The sequence below is a fragment of the Vulpes lagopus genome, chromosome 11 (assembly GCF_018345385.1).
Source record: "Vulpes lagopus strain Blue_001 chromosome 11, ASM1834538v1, whole genome shotgun sequence".
In the NCBI taxonomy this organism is placed as follows: domain Eukaryota; kingdom Metazoa; phylum Chordata; class Mammalia; order Carnivora; family Canidae; genus Vulpes; species Vulpes lagopus.
The window spans coordinates 85,168,838-85,186,374 of NC_054834.1; the positions used below are offsets into that span (position 1 = coordinate 85,168,838).

The 17,537-nt window shown below is 38.2% G+C and overlaps 1 protein-coding gene across 9 annotated transcripts in view; it reads right to left on the bottom strand.

Annotated features, from left to right (window-relative positions):
* Positions 1–467: 467 nt before the first annotated feature.
* The window catches only part of ITGB6 (integrin subunit beta 6), a 128,801-nt gene continuing 111,731 nt past the window's right edge, over positions 468–17,537 (bottom strand). For all 9 annotated transcript variants that reach the window (XM_041722844.1, XM_041722845.1, XM_041722843.1 and 6 more), the window contains 3 exons: positions 14,433–14,552; positions 8,645–8,811; positions 468–2,661 (listed from right to left, as the gene is read on the bottom strand). In XM_041722844.1, coding sequence (XP_041578778.1) covers positions 2,563–2,661; positions 8,645–8,811; positions 14,433–14,552 — 386 coding nt within the window. In that variant the 3' untranslated portion in view covers positions 468–2,562. The remainder of the gene's footprint in view (positions 2,662–8,644; positions 8,812–14,432; positions 14,553–17,537) is intronic.

Genomic DNA, 17,537 nt, shown 5'->3' on the forward strand with positions numbered 1-17,537 from the left:
TGGCATCCCATGGTTGTCCCTTTGTGCACATCTGTGTTCTAATCCCCTCTTCGTATAAGGACACTAATCATATTGGACTAAGACCCAACCTAATGATCTCATTTTAATTTAATTACCTTTTAAAAGACCTTATCTCCTAATTCAATCATATTCTGAGGTACTGAGGGGTTAGAACTCCAGTATGCAAGTAGAATAAGACCATAATTCAGCCCATAACACTAATCCTGATTTTACAATGTCCCAGCCTCTTTTTAAAAAACCTGTGATGGGGTATTGTAACCATGCAGCAAACTGCAGCCTGTTCCTTTCTGTCTCCTGCCTTTGGTGGCTACCTCCTTCTGTTCTTCCCTTTGGCCCCAGAATGGGACCAGCGGGGTGGTCAGAGCAGGTCACACAGGGACCCGGAAACCCAAGAAGAGGGTTTTGTACCTAGTAGATGAAAGGAATTATCATCCATCTAAGGTTTATTGTTTAAATTACCATGTTTATTTATGTCAACACAAAATACAGTAAGACAACTTACAAAAAAAAAACCCCATTTATCTTCATGTAATATAACTCTTCAGTGAACAGAAGTAGTACCGTTAATGTTTTGGCCTTTTCAAGGTCCAGCCTTGGGTCAAAACAGTATTCAGAGAAATAGCAGATTCTTCTCTACCTTCCCCCAATATACACACAAAGGAAACTCATATTTTCTAGAATCTCATTCTAGTAATAATAAAAAAAAAAAATCACATGTAGAGGTGAATACTACTGTTGTGTCACCACTATTGCAACTTCCTTGTTGCTATAGATGTTCCCCAGACCCTGGGCTTCAGTCAGGAGCACAGGGGGTACATCTGCCCTTCAGGTATCCAAGGTGATTGTTTAGTAATTCTTTTAGGATAGCTGTGTATTCCCCAAGTGTCTGATTTACCTGAACTGTTTAGAAACCAGAAAAGAAATGTCTCCAAGCAATCAAATCTATACAGATCTGTTCAGTAGAATTGAAGAAACTTATCGTAGGTTCTGTGCCAACTCAGTGGATACATTTGAAGCCTCCATTACATAATGAACTATTCACCCAGTGAAAGGTTTCCCATGACAATTTACTCAAAGGTGATGAACACTGCACAAAAGTACAAGACCTCACCTCTGCTCCAGTAGTTTAAATGCTATTTTAGTCTCACGACATTTTCAAACAAATGATAGTTATCACTTAACGAACCAAATCTTTCATTTCATGTAGAAAAAAAGAGTCAGTCTCATACTGTGGAGAGAAGAAATAGCTCTGGAGCTGGAATATCTGGATTCTGGACCAGTTCTTCTACTCAGTCTCTGAGGCTTAGCTTCCTTATGAACATCAAATAAATGGTAGCACTCTGTGAAGCAGTACTAATAAGAAATAATATTCTACAGAGTCCATCTCTTCAATCAATCTATGGATCCTTAATTGTCCGCATGTATTTTGCGAGTAAAATCTTACTCTTTAAAGATACAATGCATAGTCACCATATGCAGCTGAAATGTGCAAGTGCAGTTATATAAACGGAAACGAATATGAATAGAAAGCCTATTTTTCATGAGATACTGTACTCTTGCTGTGTTTGCTTTAAAGCCATTTAAAATGTTATTCTGTTTAACCCATGTTCCTTTTGCATTATTGGAGCTCTTTTTGATTAAACTATCTAACCACTTAAAGTAATTTTTAATAAGAAATTAAAACTTTCAAAAAAAAAAAAAGAAATTAAAACTTTCATATGACATTTCCAGGGTTTAGATGGTTATGAAGAGAAGTAAAATGGATTAAGAAATATGGGAGCAGTATGGTTTGGAAACTCAGGGTAAGGAGAGAAACTGAGAATAGAAATTTCTTCTTCAGGTAATTAAAAATAATCTAGACTAGGTATTTTTGTTTTTACTGGTAACTTTCTAATTTATTTTTTAACTTTATAATGTATAAATTACTTCTTCTTTTTATAAAATACTTGTTTGTGTTCCCGACTTTAGGTACATGCAAATCCACAGAAATTATTAACATTTACTATGTTTGGGACGTCTTTAGAAGACTTGTATCCTCACAGTTGAAGTAAAAGTCAGTATCTCATTTTTCATAGATTTTTAAAAGAATCCTCCTTTAGGAAAGGGCAGATTTACTAAAAGTTTAGAATTAATTCAGGAGTGTGATTATTTAATATGAGCATATGGACTTTGTGACTTTGCTGAGACAAAGACTTCAGGTAGCTATATTCCTGCAACAAATGAGATTCTAATTTCAAACATTTTTCAAATGCAAATAAGGCCCCCATGTGTCATTTTGATGATTTTTTGAGGCATTAATGCAACAGAGTTAGTATTCCTCAATGATCCCCAAAGTCACCCCTTTGCTAAGGATATTTCTCTTCCTGATTATTTTGAACCTGCCAACACAGTCTCTAACCTTCATACAGACAATGACTGATCTCCAAATGACCTATTATTATCTTAAAGCAACCTCGTTTTGGAGCAACAAAAAAAGAAAAATTAAATAGTGCATTAACATTTCATATCAGTGAAGCAGACTTTTTCATGCATGAAGTAGTTCTATCCATCTGTGGAAAGGTCCATCTTTTGTTTTTCCCTGTGTTTATAGGTTACATTTTTAAAGGTACTGGTGGAGCCTCTGTATAGTGGATTGGTTCCCTAAAAAAAAAAAAAAAAGAAAGAAAGAAAGATTCAAATGAAAGTAGATATCTATTATTACACGGTTTTAATATATTTAAATCATTTCATTGTACATTACAAACTAAAGAAGAGAGTCAGGCTCAAGCTTGGAAGCCATTTGAATAATTTTGGTTAATGTCATATATCATACTCTTAGCATTTTAAAATTTACACATCTTCATTTAATTTTTTAATATGCAGAACCAGTGCCTTATGTGTATCATAAAAATCTTACCCTGTTTGGAAACACACTAATTTATGGATAGAAAACAAGACTTTGGCTGTTTTACATGCTGCTGTTTTACCAGAGTTGAAAGAAGTGCCTACCCAACAGCAGGTACTCAGTATTTACTGAATGAATAAATGAACCAATAAGTGCCCCCAACATGAAATATAAAATAAAAAAAAGTAAAAGAAAATAGAGAGAGAGAGAAAAGTGAACATGTAGAAACGTACAAAGATGAATGACCTAGTATCTGCCTTTAAGAGATGTGTTACTGGTGAGAGGCACCACACAAGAGCACTGATAATCTTGCTGAAATGAGATCAAAATTCAGGAGAAACACTTAACTGCTTGGGGGAAGTAAGGAATGGTCCCTAGGACAGTGAACATCTGCTCCAGATAGTAAAACAATTTGGTGGCATTTGCTTACTAGGGAAGAGCAGTGTGTGAGATACAGAGTCACAAGGCAGTAGCGTGTGGGTCATGGAGCTCAGGAAGAAGGGCAGGTCCCAAGGCAGGTCGGGCAAGAAGGCTTTGCCTTTGGGGCAGTGCAGAGGAGTTGTGCCAGTCTGGGGAATTCAGCTGTGCTCTTCAGGTTGTAGATGTGTTTCCAGGTGCCATCACCAGTACCAGCAGGACCGAGTCTCTGTAGGTGTTTAAAGAAACACCAAGCTTGATCCTCCAATTTCTCTACTTTGGTTGAATTGTTCCAGCCTGGCTCAAGATGCTTGGAGAGAGTGCAGGTTTCTTCTCTCCCACTCTCTGAGGTTGGCCACACAGGTATTAATGTCAGACAGCCTGGGGTCAAACCCAGCCTCCACCACATGACCTCATTTAAGCAATTCCGAGTCGTGGTGTCCTCACTCATAGGAGGCATTACCAAGGTGCCTACCTCATCCATGAAATACTTTAGCAAAGACCCTAGCCCATATTGAGTGCTCAATAAACGCTGCCTCTTCTTATTAGTTCTTATTTATACCTCTTCTTCTCATTTGGAATTTCCTTTTTAAGTTTTTGGAGAGGGTTAGAAAGAATTTTTTCCCCTGGAGCTTTCACATTTAATATTTCCAAGCCTATTTCTGCTTGTAAATGAAGTCTAGGTACCACCAATGATCTTCCAAATCACTAAATCTTATATTTGGTCTCCTTATCCCATGAACTGTAGAGATGTCAGCAAGTTCTAGACATAGACTTCAAAAACACAATTACATTTGCTTTCCTGAAATGTTTCTCACTGTTCTCAGAAGAACTGAATAAAACTGAAAAACATTCCCAGGCATCTCCCACTTGTCACCCTTGGATTTGCCGCAGTATCTTTATTTTGAGGAGGAATCACACCTGCACTTGCTATTTCTGTGTGGCCCAGAGCCAGTGGCCTGACCTCTGACTGAGTAACATGTTGCCTTTATTCATGTGCCTTCAGAGAGAGATGCTATCTCAGTAATGAGGCCAAATAGAAAAGAGGCTCCTTGGTGGTAAAGGATGAGTGAAGTGCTTCTTCTACTGAAGTCAACCTGGATAATTCTGAGGACCCTCCAGTCCTGATTTAGTCCTGCTGCCATAGGAACTTGGAACTGGGGGCACCTGGGTAGCTCAGTGGTTGAGCGTCTGCCTTCAGCTCAAGTCGTGATCCCAGGGTGCGGGGATCGAGTCCCTCATCGGGCTCCCTCCCGAGAGCCTCCTGCTGCCTCTGCCTGTGTCTCTGCCTCTCTCTGTGTGTCTCTCATGAATAAATAAAATCTTAAAAAAAAAAAAAAAGAACTTGGGATTTGGAGAGTGAGGGGCAAACTGATGTGGTCTTACATGCGTGTAGAATCTCATTTGGAAACAAAAATCATGTATGAATGCTATTAAGTTTAAAAGATGATAAGCTATTAAGTTTAAGTTGGTTTCAAAAAAATAAAGGACTCTGCTAAAGTGGAAAAATGGCAAAAATAAGTGCAGGCTGGAGATGACAAGTGGAGCATTGTTCCGGGGGAAGAGGGAGTCTTAGGGAAGAGAAAAAAATACTCTGAAAGAGTAAATGGGGTTATGACAGGGCCAGCTTAGATCTTTGTAGGACTAGGAGCTGTTTTGTGGGCCCCATCCCTTATCATGTCAAACATTAAAATGTGGGGCTTCTAGGTGATTCGGTCAGTCTAGCGTCCAACTCCTGGTTTCAGCTCAGGTCAGGATTGTAATGTTGAGCCCCGCATTGGGCTCTGCACTCAGCTCAGAGTCTGCTTGAGATTCTCTCCCTTTCTCTCCCTACCTCCCCCTCTGCCCCTCTCTTCATGCTGTCTCTCTCTCTCAAATAAATGAGCAAACATATTAAAATGAGCCCACATTCTGCACTAAGCATAATTTATATGTACTATAAAGGAAGTGACTTAAGTTGCAATTTACTGAATACATGATGTTATTTTGTAGACATTTAGTTGAATGTTAATTTTGGTTGGGCAGTTTTCATTCTGTATTTTGAAGCAACTTTATTCAGGTCTACAATATTTGGGAGGTCTCTTGCAAAGCTAGTTGTAGGGCCTGGGCATGCTGATTCGGGGTGATGGGTGAAGCAAGACCCTACCGTAGTAGGAGGGTAAGGTGGGATTTTAAAGGTGGAGAAAGAGTGAGTATGTATTGCTGGGAGGCAGTCCTGTTTCTTGCCCTCAGCTGATAATCTGAACTCAGGAAAAGGTTTTGTTGTCAGGAAAAAGAGTGGCAATGTCTAGTACTGCCTCCTCTAGTGCCATGTGGGTAGCAACTTCTCTACAGAGGATTTCTAGCTGAGACACAGGCTTGGGTCTCCATTTCAGATAGGTCTGAATTCTTTCACTATTTAGACAAGGTTGGGTTTCACCCCAAAATCTGAGGTGACCAGACTGATTTCCCCAGGAGTCTGGGGGGTGCTAATTTAGGCTGCAGATTCTATAAAGGCAAAGGCACATTTTTGGAGCTTGAAAAAGTGGTAATAAGAAAGCTCTCTGCCATGACCCACAGCTCTCTTAATGATTGCCTAACTGCCAAATGCAGGCCTGATTTGCTTAGCACAGTACAAAATCAATCCATGACTGCAAGAAATGTCAGACTGAACATTTTTTGCCTCTAGTTAATGACTTGTCATCCTAGAAAAAATGTCTAATCAAAGATGAATTTAAATATCTTCCCTTTGTGTTTTCATAAAGAATATGGATGGTGAGGTTATTTTTAAAAGTATGATAAAAGGTAACCTTTCTTTATGTCTATGATGAAATGTTTCAAGAGGCAAGAAACAAAGCGCTTTCTTGTCTTGAGCTCTGTCACCTTTGGAGTCCGATGGAGGCCTATAGGTCAGGAGAGTCAACTACCCCATCAACTCTGAAGGTCCCCTGGGGTTTGAAGACCAGTCAAATTCAGTTCTTCAACATTTTAGATTTAAAATGGAATCAAAATGAGAACCCCAAAAGGATGTACTGAGTAACATTTTATTTCAATAGGATGTATTAGTGAAATTTGAATTGAATTATTTGAATTAAACCTCTTTTGCATCCAAGTGAATAATTATTACTCAGTTATTATCTAGTCAAGAACATCAAATATTTGTTATTAAAAGAAACTCAATTTAGCAAGGGAATAATATTTTTCATTTATGATTTTATCTGTTTAGTGCATATTTTTGTTCCATTTTAGATGAAGAAACAGTAAAAATTCAGCATTTGAATTTCAGTCATGTTCTACATCCTGAGGGAAAACAATGCATGTTTTAGGGAAATTAACTGTTAATTAAAATGTTATTTTAAAGATATTAATCATTTGTCAGTATTCATGCCTTTGTATGAGAACATTAAAATGTGCTAGTTAGTAGATACACATCACATAATTGTCCAAGTACTTGTTTGCAGGACACCTGCTTATTATTTCTAGAAAGGTCAAGACTATTCTTGGAAGGAACTGCAATAAGGTTTTCAGCTCCACCATGGCCCAATCCTTTGGGAAGTCTCTTAATTTCTCTGAGCCTCAATTTCCTTACATTGAAAATGGGATTATTCCGACTACTTCACAGGGATGGCATTGTTCAACCACCTATTGCTATGTGTTGTGTTAACTTAACCATATTCTTTTGACAGATTGCCCTTTTTACCATTGCCAAGCATTTGCTTGACAGTTGGTAGAAGTTAAAAACATCTATGACCAGGGGATCAGGTGAAGTTAACTGACCCAACACTTTAGCCTCAGAATACTATGTTCTAAGTCACCCAACTAACCTCTCAGGTTACGTTTTACCTTGTTAGGAATGGATAAATTATATCCTTATTGCAAATCCAAATTTACTTTCCTAGAGGGCTTTATTTAATTATGAAAAATTCATTCAAACACAAAAGAAGAGGAAAGCTGTATAACAAATCTCTATAGACCCATCACTCAGATTCAATGATTATCAAGATTTTGCTGCACTCACTTTACGATTCCCCTCTCTCTTTTGACTAAATTATTTCAAAGCAAACCTAATATTCAATTTTCCTTTCACTCCAAAATATGGATATTTTGTAGCAAAGTCATCCTGCCATTATCCTACCTAGTCAAATTAATCATAATTCCTTGCTATCATTCTAATTCTAATTCTAATTCTAATCATTCTCTATATTATCCTTTTTCCAGTTGTCCAAGAAATATATTTTTACAGCTAGACTGTTCAAAACAGGACCAAAACAAGATCCATGCATTGAATTTGCTTGCTGTGTCTAAAGACATTTTTAGCAGGAAGATGAAGTAGATGAAAATCTCATTGTCCATTGCCCTGCACCATATGTTAGAGTTACTTCAAAATAATGGCATAAGATATTGACATCTCTCATCAGGATAAATTTATCCAAAACATAAATTCCATTTGCTTTAAGAAATGAATATTTTACTATATACTTAGAGAAAAAAGTGTTAACATCAATTTATTTGGGCAGATGAACCCAAAGGAGCATTGTGTTTGTCTGTATATTCTCCAGTGAAATCGCTGTTTTTAGAATCAGCAATGTAAGATAATCGCTATTAGATAGCTGGGCACACCATTAGGGATAGAAAGATGAAATTAAAACCATGAAATTGTTTCTATGGCCCTCTAGAAATGTAATTATCTGCCCTGTAAAAAAGAAACACAGAAAATTGGAGTCCTGTGTTTGTCTACTGTGAGGAGGAGACACATAAATTATATCTATCAAGTATGCATATTTAAAAGTTGACACTTTTTTGGTATTTTTCAGGTAGCTGTTTAAAATTTGTTATTCAGAAGAACAAACTGGATGGTATTTAAAAAGTCTCAATTTGGCGCTGTAACCTATTATAAGTAATGAGTAGTTCTATGGAAACTGGCATGAACTGTCACATTAGTCATGAACGTTATTCCGTTGGCCATAACACAACCAATTTATGGAAGTGTTTAGATATAACACCTATGCTTTATCAAATGGGGTCTGAATGATCCTCCTGATGATGAAGATTAAATGTATTTCCTTGATGTCCCTATACAGCTACCCTTCAGAGTAGAGGAAATTCCTACTGCACTGAGAGACACTGCATATGCTATGAGCACTATCTAGGCCCCAGAAAACGGACAGAGGTTCCTTTGTCCCCAAAGCAGATAATAAATCAAAGCTGTTAGGGACACAGTGAGAGGAGTAGGGAAAGAACATGACATTCTCACTCTCTTTTAGAGCAGAAGAAAGCTGACATCCATCTCTTCCATAAGTCACTTTCTCCCCTGGACAAGGAACAGCCCTTGTGTTTACATACCGTTTGCCACTTGGCCTTTGACCGTTCTGCTTCAAATTTGGCAACTTCTTTACGATCATGAAATGACACCAACAGCTTCCAAATGCACAGCAGGACAACCCCAATGAGAAGAATGGCCAGTGAAACCCCCAACATAATCATGGGAATGTTTGGGGGCTTTGGACAGTCTGTGGAAATAAAGAAAATTATATTAGGAAGAGGTATAATTGGGGTATCTGGGCAGCTCAAACAGTTGAGTGTCTGGCTCTTGGTCTTAGCTCAGGTCTAAATCTCAGGGTCATGAGTTCAAGCCCTGTGTTGGGCTTCATGCTGGGCATGGAGGCAATTTAAGAAAAAGAAAAGGATGGTGTAATTAATATTGTGATGTAGAGAAAACAGTTCTCATTAAATTTTTCAACAATAGTTTTTCCAGTAGAAGGAAAATAGTAACACATTTTATTTTGCTGAATTAAAAGAAAAATGAGTTCCTTGTTGAAGGAGATAGTCCTGTATAGTAGAACAAAAGTTGGAGTTTGGTTATTTAAAGCAAATGGATATATACTTGAATGGCTGACTCAAAAAGAGTTGCAATCCCAAGAATGAGGATTAATACACACAGAACATATAAATAGGATCATGAAAAAGACTAGTTTAATTACTAAAAATGATCTCTTTTGGGTACATGATAGAATAGAAATGATATTTGTGAATATGCTCATTTACACACACACACACAATATTAGTTTTTCATGGATTTCCTTGAAACATGAACTGCCCGGGAGATTATATTCAAACTGCTATGAAACCCACCCCTTGAGAAGTTTACTACGTGCTTTGTTTTTTTTTGTTTTGTGTTGCTTTGTTTTAAGTAGATGGAGGACAATGATGGCTTTTAGTTTTATTTAACATTAATGCAGTGCTCTGGTGTCCTGGAAAGTTCCTGGACTGGGGTCAGGAGAGGTGGGTTCAATTCCCATCCAAAAAAAAAAAAAAAAAAAATTCCCATCCAATGCACAGTAGCTGTCTGATATACATCAAGTCCCATGATTTATCTGAGCCCCAGGATCCTTATCCGTCAGCCAAAGGTGTGGCACTCCAGCATTCCCTTAACTTCCCTGAGGATAAGATTGAGCTCAGGTGCTCATGCTTATTAAACTCCCAGCTTCCTAGATCCCTCCCCAGAGATTCTGATTCAGTGGGTCTTAGATGGAGCCACAGATTTTTTTTATTATTAAAAATATCCAAGTGATGCTTATCTTCAGGGAAGTTTGGGGAACTAGATGTATCGTCCCTTCAACTTGAACATTCTATTATTTTGACTCTATTGATGATATTAATATAATTTCACAATTATACAGTGCTTTCCTTCACTGACAGCAGAATGACTAATAATTCTTGCAATATGCCTGGGAGACGATACATTTCTTAATGAAACATTATAATTAAGCTCTCCCCTTGCTTTCATGAGAAAAAGAAATCCCACATAAAAATTATCATTAAATATCTGCCTCCCTCTGCAAGAAGTGAGGCAAATCTCTGGTATCTGGGGAGGAAATGAATCATGCTTAGTTTATCCTAACTCTTATTGCTTTTAGATATTTAATAAGGAGAGTTATACACACAGGTCTAGTCATGCTGCTTTCAAGGTAAGAATCTGTAAGTGATCTGAATTTGAGCAGGACTAATGACCGCACAACAGCATGATGCCTGGCCTCACACACTTTTGTTCTTTGGATAAAAAAAAAAAAAAAAAAAAAAAACATGTAAGGAGATTATGCAGAAATAAGTAAAGGAGCTAATGAAATAGTTACTATAGTATGAAGATCTAAAGACTGTTTCCAGCATAGCAAATGAACCATGGTTTCTTCTAAGGTGGTAGCAACAGTCCTGCAAAGAAAGTGGCAGCTCTGTGTCAGGGAGAATATATGCTGGCTACATCTTTGACTACAAAATGTCTGGGGTAGGGCGTAGCATGTTCTTGCAGGAAGCAAGATGAAGCTTGCTAAGACCCTGCAGCCAGACTATGAATTAGGAGGACGCACCAGTAGAGAATAAATAAAGGAGGAACAGGCATGGCCCAGCAGAGATCATTTTTTAAGAACTTAGAGTATTATACATTGGGAATACGTATTACGTGAGAAATTATGTGTTTCTCAAGAAAAGATTTTGGCCCAAGTACCAGAGCAGGTTATTACACAATAGAAATGTCCACTGTTTATACTCTCTTTGGTATTTCCTGAGATGCTCAGACTGATGGCAGTGGAGAGAAGGTGGGACAAGAGGGCCATCGTCGTCATCACTGTGTGCAGTGTTGCCTGTGGAGTCCTGGCCAGTGCCAGCTAGTTCTTTTTTTTTTTTTTTTTTAAGATTGTATTTATTTATTCATGAGGGGGAGAGAGAGAGAGAGAGAGAGAGAGGCAGAGACACAGGCAGAGGGAGAAGCAGGCTCCACACAGGGAGCCCAATTTAGGACTCGATCCCAGGCCTCCAGGATCAGGCCCTGGGCTGAAGGTGGCGCTAAACTGCTGAGCCACCCAGGGATCCCTAGTGCCAGCTAGTTCTAAGGTCCTGGGTCCCCAGTGCTGCCAACCTGCTAGCTCTGTCACATGCAGCTCTTGAGCACAGAAATGTGACTTTCCTGAATTAGGTCGTGTGTATGTATAAAATACATATTGATTGTGAAGACTTAGTATAGAAAAGCATCTCAATGGTTTGTGTGTTGATTACGTGCTAAATGAGAGTATTTTGGATAGAATGGATTGAAGAAAACATAACTAAAATCCACTTCACCAGATTTTTACTTTTTAGTGCAGTTACTTGAAAATTTAAAGTTACATATGTGGTTTGCATAACATTTCTATTGGTGCTGATCTAACATATTTTCGGGAGCCAGATATTTATTATGATCCTGCAGCCAGTGGGAGGCAGTACAGCACAGTAATTAAGAGCTTGAGCTCTAAGCCAGACCTCCTGAATTCCCCAACCAGCACTGGTATTTAATTACTGCAAGACCTAACTAATTTTTTTTAACTTCCTTTTTATCTCAATTTCCTTATCTGTAAAATGGAAAGAATAGCAATACTTGCTTTACATGGTTGTTATATGGAGGAGGCTAAAAGAATTAATGCGTGTAAAACATATAGAATGATACCTGGCATATGGCATTAGTAAAGGCTCAATAAATGTGAGCTGCCATTATTATCACAAATTACAACAAATATACTCTTCCTCCTTTTCTATCCTCAAGACTTCAAGGGCTGGAACCTCTATGTTGGGGCCTGTGGGTGTAATATCAACATCCACATCTCTGTTAGGAAGGCTCCTATCATTCCTTGACTGTGGCTCTTATGAATGTAGCTCTTATCTCTGAAAATTCTTTCAGATTTAAGAAAAAAAGATGAGCAAAGCTCTCCCTACATCCACACATACCCTGATGGTGACTTCACTTGGTTTCTTTTTAAATTTGTTTGTAGGACTGTGGGACTCCTTAGCCTTCGCCTTCTCCTTTTTACCCTTGCCTCTGACATGCTGTCCTGCAATCCTCTGATCTTAGTGCTGTGAGAGGACCTACTGATTCTAGGACAGGCTGTCCTCGGGGCCCTCAAAAGCTTGGGACCTACCTAGGAACATGAATATTTGCCAGGGGAAGCATCCTTGGAGCTGTCATGTGACTCCTGTTAAGTCTCAGGAAGGTCATTTCCCCCTGACTTTTCCCTACTACAAAAGCACAAGGAGAATAAAAAGCCCTAATAAAAAGTCATCAGGGAGTCTGAGTACTTTCAGAAGGATGGCATGTTTATGTGCCACTTAGATTGTGTGGAAGCACCAAAACAAGCAAGCAAGCAAATGAACAAAAAACAACCAATAGTTCGGTAACAAGGAGGCTCTTATGAAGCAAAGGCATGTTTCTCTCTCATACATACACATACAAAATAAAAATGAAAATAAAAATAACCAGATCCCAAAGCCCCTGAATTAAAAACAATTTTGGAAGTTCATTTTTGTTGTGTGGAACTCATTTTTCCAATGGAATCAATATTAAAAGGACTGGCTTTGATTTCAGGAGAACTCCCTATGGCAGCCCTGGGGACTCAGCGATTTAGTGCCGCCTTCGGCTGGGGCGTGATCCTGGAGACTGGGGATCAAGGCCCACATCAGGCTCCCTGCACAGAGCCTGCTTCTCCCTCTGCCTGTGTCTCTGCCTCTCTCTCTCTCTCTCTGTCTCTCATGAATAAATAAATAAAATCTTAAAAAAAAAAAAAGAGAGAGAACTCGCTAAAGCTACCACCACAGTCACAAAAACAGAGGGTTGCGGGGTATAGTGCCAAGATTCTGACTTTATAAAACACATAATGAAGAGGCAGGTTTTCTGTACTAGGTAATTCTTCCTTGCACAGCAAGATTTGCTTTAAGTTCCCTTAACTAATGGCCTCTATAAACCATTTTATATTTGCATTTCAAAGAAGTCGATTTATATGAGATTTTCAAGAACAAGTCCCAGGTACATTCTGGCAACCTGAGCTTCAAGACCAGGGTCGCAATCATACCCTGGTAACCTGTATTGTGCTGACTTCTACCTCTCCTCGACCCCCCATACTGCAATGTGGTAGTTTTCTAATCATGTTTTCTTGGTTGGTTTATGATGTCTTGAACTTACATTTTTGGTTTCTTTGGTTTTTACACTCTTTAGTGATGGCACTTTGATACTCTTGGCTTCAGATTCAGGATTTAATATTTTGTTGGCACATTGATAAGCAAGCACACACAAAAAACACATCTGCCTGTTAGCCTGCCCTTGCTGCTGTTGTCTGGGACAGAACTTAGGCCTCAAGGTTTTGGGGGGAGGAGGCGGAGGTTGCAGGCAGGGTCTGGAGAGATCTGATTTAATGCAGCTGTCATTTCTGCCAGAAAGATTTAGGAACATATCATTAATTGAAGACAGAAAAGGCGAGGCACCTGTGAATAGCTAAGACTGCAGCCAGGGAGGTCTTGAGCCATCTGTAGCAGAGTAGTATTAAAATGCAAAGTCTTGGGCCACACTTCACACCTGCTGACTCAGGATGCAGGCATTTTAACAAGCTCCCCAGGTGAGTCTGATACTCACTAAAATTTAAAACTTCTCAACAGCAGTACCTTTTCCACTATTTTCTTTTCTACCTACTATAAACTTCTCTCTCCCCTTTACTGAAGATGAGATTTTTATTTGAGAGCTTCCCAAGTCCCAAGCAAACTCCATGAGTTGGTATGGACGAAAACCCACCAAAGCAATGGACTCTTTGACTTCCTGTATGGATTACTTCCTTCTTCACCTGCTGCTTCATGTCTTTTCTGACTCAATGGTCCATTACTGTAGGTTATGAACTGGCACATGTTTTATATACATTATTCTATTTAATCCTTGAGTCACCCTTAGAAGAAGGTAGTATTATTTTTCCCATTTTACAGAGAAGGAAATAGACTCAGAGGCAAGTATCTTTCAGAATGTCAAGCAGCTATTAAGTAGTAGAACAGCCTTTCCTATGGATATACCTTCTGCTTATATTAGATTTAATCAGTCCACCTTTCTACAAAACATCCACCAGCTTTTGGTACAAATATACTCATCTTGTTATGTGGGCTAAGGAAGAGACATTGGAACACATCAAACCTTTCAACAGGTATGTTTCAATCGTTGGGAAAGTAGAAGCCCTCTATCAAAATTCTGGAAAAGTCTTTCCTGGAAACCTACCCAAAACGTCTTTCAGGTTGTTTCCTCCTCTCCTATGCAGTAGTACCACTTACCGTTGACAATGGAAGGCATGCCACCCACCTTTCTCATTGATGCTGTGAATGATGGTTTTCCCTTCATTATCTGTAGTTATTAGGAATGTAATAAGACATTCATTTTCTCCTTGCAGAGAACAGGGAACAGAACTATCCTTTGAAAAATCTGCAGATAAAGGAGTCATTCATTAGATTAAATGAGATTCCAAAAGAGATTAGTTTATTTTTAAAGCAAAGTGGTATTAAGTTTTAATATGCAAATAGGAACTTCAACACTGCAGAAGAAAAATAGAAAAGACATAGGATTTTTTCCCACCACCTGAAGTTTTAGTTTCTATTCAGGTTCCAGAAGAACAGTTCCAGGTGTGGTCAATCAGGACTGACCATCTAATGCACTTATCAAACTGATGGGGGCAGGATTTCAATAGTGAAAGTACTTGAAGGCAGGTATACCTTGTTGTTTTGGGAGTAGAATGGCTCTGATTGTGGTAATGAGGGGGCTGTATGTTCCTCTTGGCTGAGAGCATCTGGGAGAAAGCCTAGATTACATTTCAGAAAAAGACTACACAGCCCAAAATGATACTGATACTTCTAAAGGGGCCTTTCCCACAGTCCAGATTGCTGGCCATGTATTGTCACAAAAGTAAATATCAGGAATTGGACATTAATATCAGGAATTAATATCAGGAAATGGACATTGAAGTGTTATGCACTCGGGGACTAATAGGATGAAAGTAAACCCCAGATTAAAAGGAACTCATTTGACAGTTTGCCTCCCATTCAGTATAGACTCTTTGTTAATAAACAAAACAAAACAAAACAAAACAAAACAACATAATCCAGTTTTCCTCAAATCTTTTTCAAATAGAAATGTTTTCTTATTGAGCTCATTCAAGAGGCAGAAAATGAATGTCACCGAAGAAACTGAAAATATAGTAAAATGGTCAATCCAAGACATTAATACTATTTATCAGAATTTTTAGTGGTCTGGTACCTCTGCCAAAATTATCTAGCATTTTTCAAATTAAAAAGAAGCAAACTTGCTTAAAATTCTCCTATCTTCTAAATTGGAGACTTTGTAATGATACTGTTACAAATGCTTTTTTTGGAAACCATTTTTTTTCAGAAAACTGTAAATAGAACAACTATTTGCTTTTAACCTAAAATTTTGACATATGATCGAATATTACTGTATTACAACACAGTGGGTCAGAATATTGAAACTGGGACTGTCCCAGATAATCTTGGACATACTCTTGCTAGACCTATACCTTTTCTCATGAGCTTAAAAATAAAACAGTTTTAATAAAACAGAATCTATATGTATTCCTTTGAGTCTAACAAAGAAAAAGTAAATAATATGCTATTTTTTGTTCAACAATGCCATAGCCACAGAAAGAAAATCATTGTTTTTGCATTTAATTTATAAGATAAAAACCTCATGTCAGTGTCTGCGAGAAGAATGTCTGTATTATCTATGAAAAAAGGGACTTGTAAAACATTTAGCATTATGGATAGGATTTCAGATGATAGACTTAAGTGAAGAAATTGCTTTGGAATCCATTAGAGGCTTCTATTTACATAGGAATATTAGGAAATCTAATTCTAAATCATTCTTACCTGGTCATTCCCAAATATTTATGATCATCTAAACCATCTGGGATTTTTTTCAAATAAGGATTCTGGGGGCCATCCTGGGTATCTCATTTGAGAGGGCAGTGGTATGCACAGGAGCTTGTATTTTAGTGAGCTGTTTAACAGTACTTTTAATAAGGTGTCCTGATTATGACATTTGGGACCTCTGGGCAATAGTTGATTAGTGATATTCGTGTTATTTCATGTGTTATGTCCTGCAATAACATTACATATATAACTCATACTTTGGTATTTTTAGATGGCCTTTACCACATGTCCTCCTACCACTCCAGTGGACTAGGATTCATGAAGTCTTGGAGAATACGCTTTTTCTTGTTAGAGAGTTTTTTTTCCCTCCTTCGTCCTCTCCCCCATGACAGTGCACACCCACCCTGTTCCCCTTGAGCTTACTTACTGGAACATTTTATTCTCAGGTAGAAAATATGTAGATAGCTTATAATACTCCTTCCAGTAATACTAATCCTGCTTTTTTATTTTCTTTTAAATAGCTACACTGAAGTGCAGAGAGGCTTAATTTACTTCACTGGGATTATTTAAATTTTAATGGAACTGTTAATATGACCTTTGAGTCATGACTTCCTTCTTGCTTTAATTACTTCACCACTCCTTTCCATGATGGTTATGACTCTAGATTTAGCCAGTTTTGTAGTGTTTGGGTATTAAAATGGCATTATTGAATGTGCAATGAAAGGGTCCAGCTTGGGCTGGAGATTTGCATAATTAGCTGCTAAGGTTTTCTTTTGTTGTTCATTAAGAAATGGACCTTTCTTTTTTCCCCTCTTTATGAGTGCCAGCAGTGCTGCCCTAGAATAATAGAGTGAGAATAAGATCTCAGGCATTCCATGAAATTATACTTCAAAAAGGGAGAAATGTGAGAATGGAGGTGGGGAGGTGGGTATCTGGGAAGGTCCAGGAAGGATACAGAAATACAAACCATGCGCCCCACTGAATTATGACAACTATGTGTTGAAGACCTGTGCTCTGGGGATGAGTCAGGAATTCTCAGGCTTTCCCAAGGAAAAGAAACAGGCTCTGTGGTCAAGTAAGTTTGGGAATCCTTCCTCATTCTAATTCCTCCTTTTGCTTCTGAAAATTCACAATGCACACTTAATGTAATGGGCATTTTCCAAGAATCCGGTGAAATAAACAAGAAGCGTAGCTTCCCATGTTCAAAATTTATATGACCATGGGTGCTATTTTCCATTTAACACTTTCAGAACTAGTGTCCCAGAGAACACACTTTGAGTAACAATGCTCTGAGTACATGAATGTTGGGGTAAATCAAAAAATGACCTTCAGGATGAATAAAGTTTGACCACATGTCTTTAGAAATGCCCACACAAGTCCCCACCACACATCTGAGGAACATTGTCTTTGACAATGTTGGATGACAGTTACACTATTTTCCTTTACTCTACATGTCCTTGTTGGGGGAGAGATGAGCTGATAAAAGACCCGATTCAAGAGCAAATATGTGATGTGATCAATGACATAA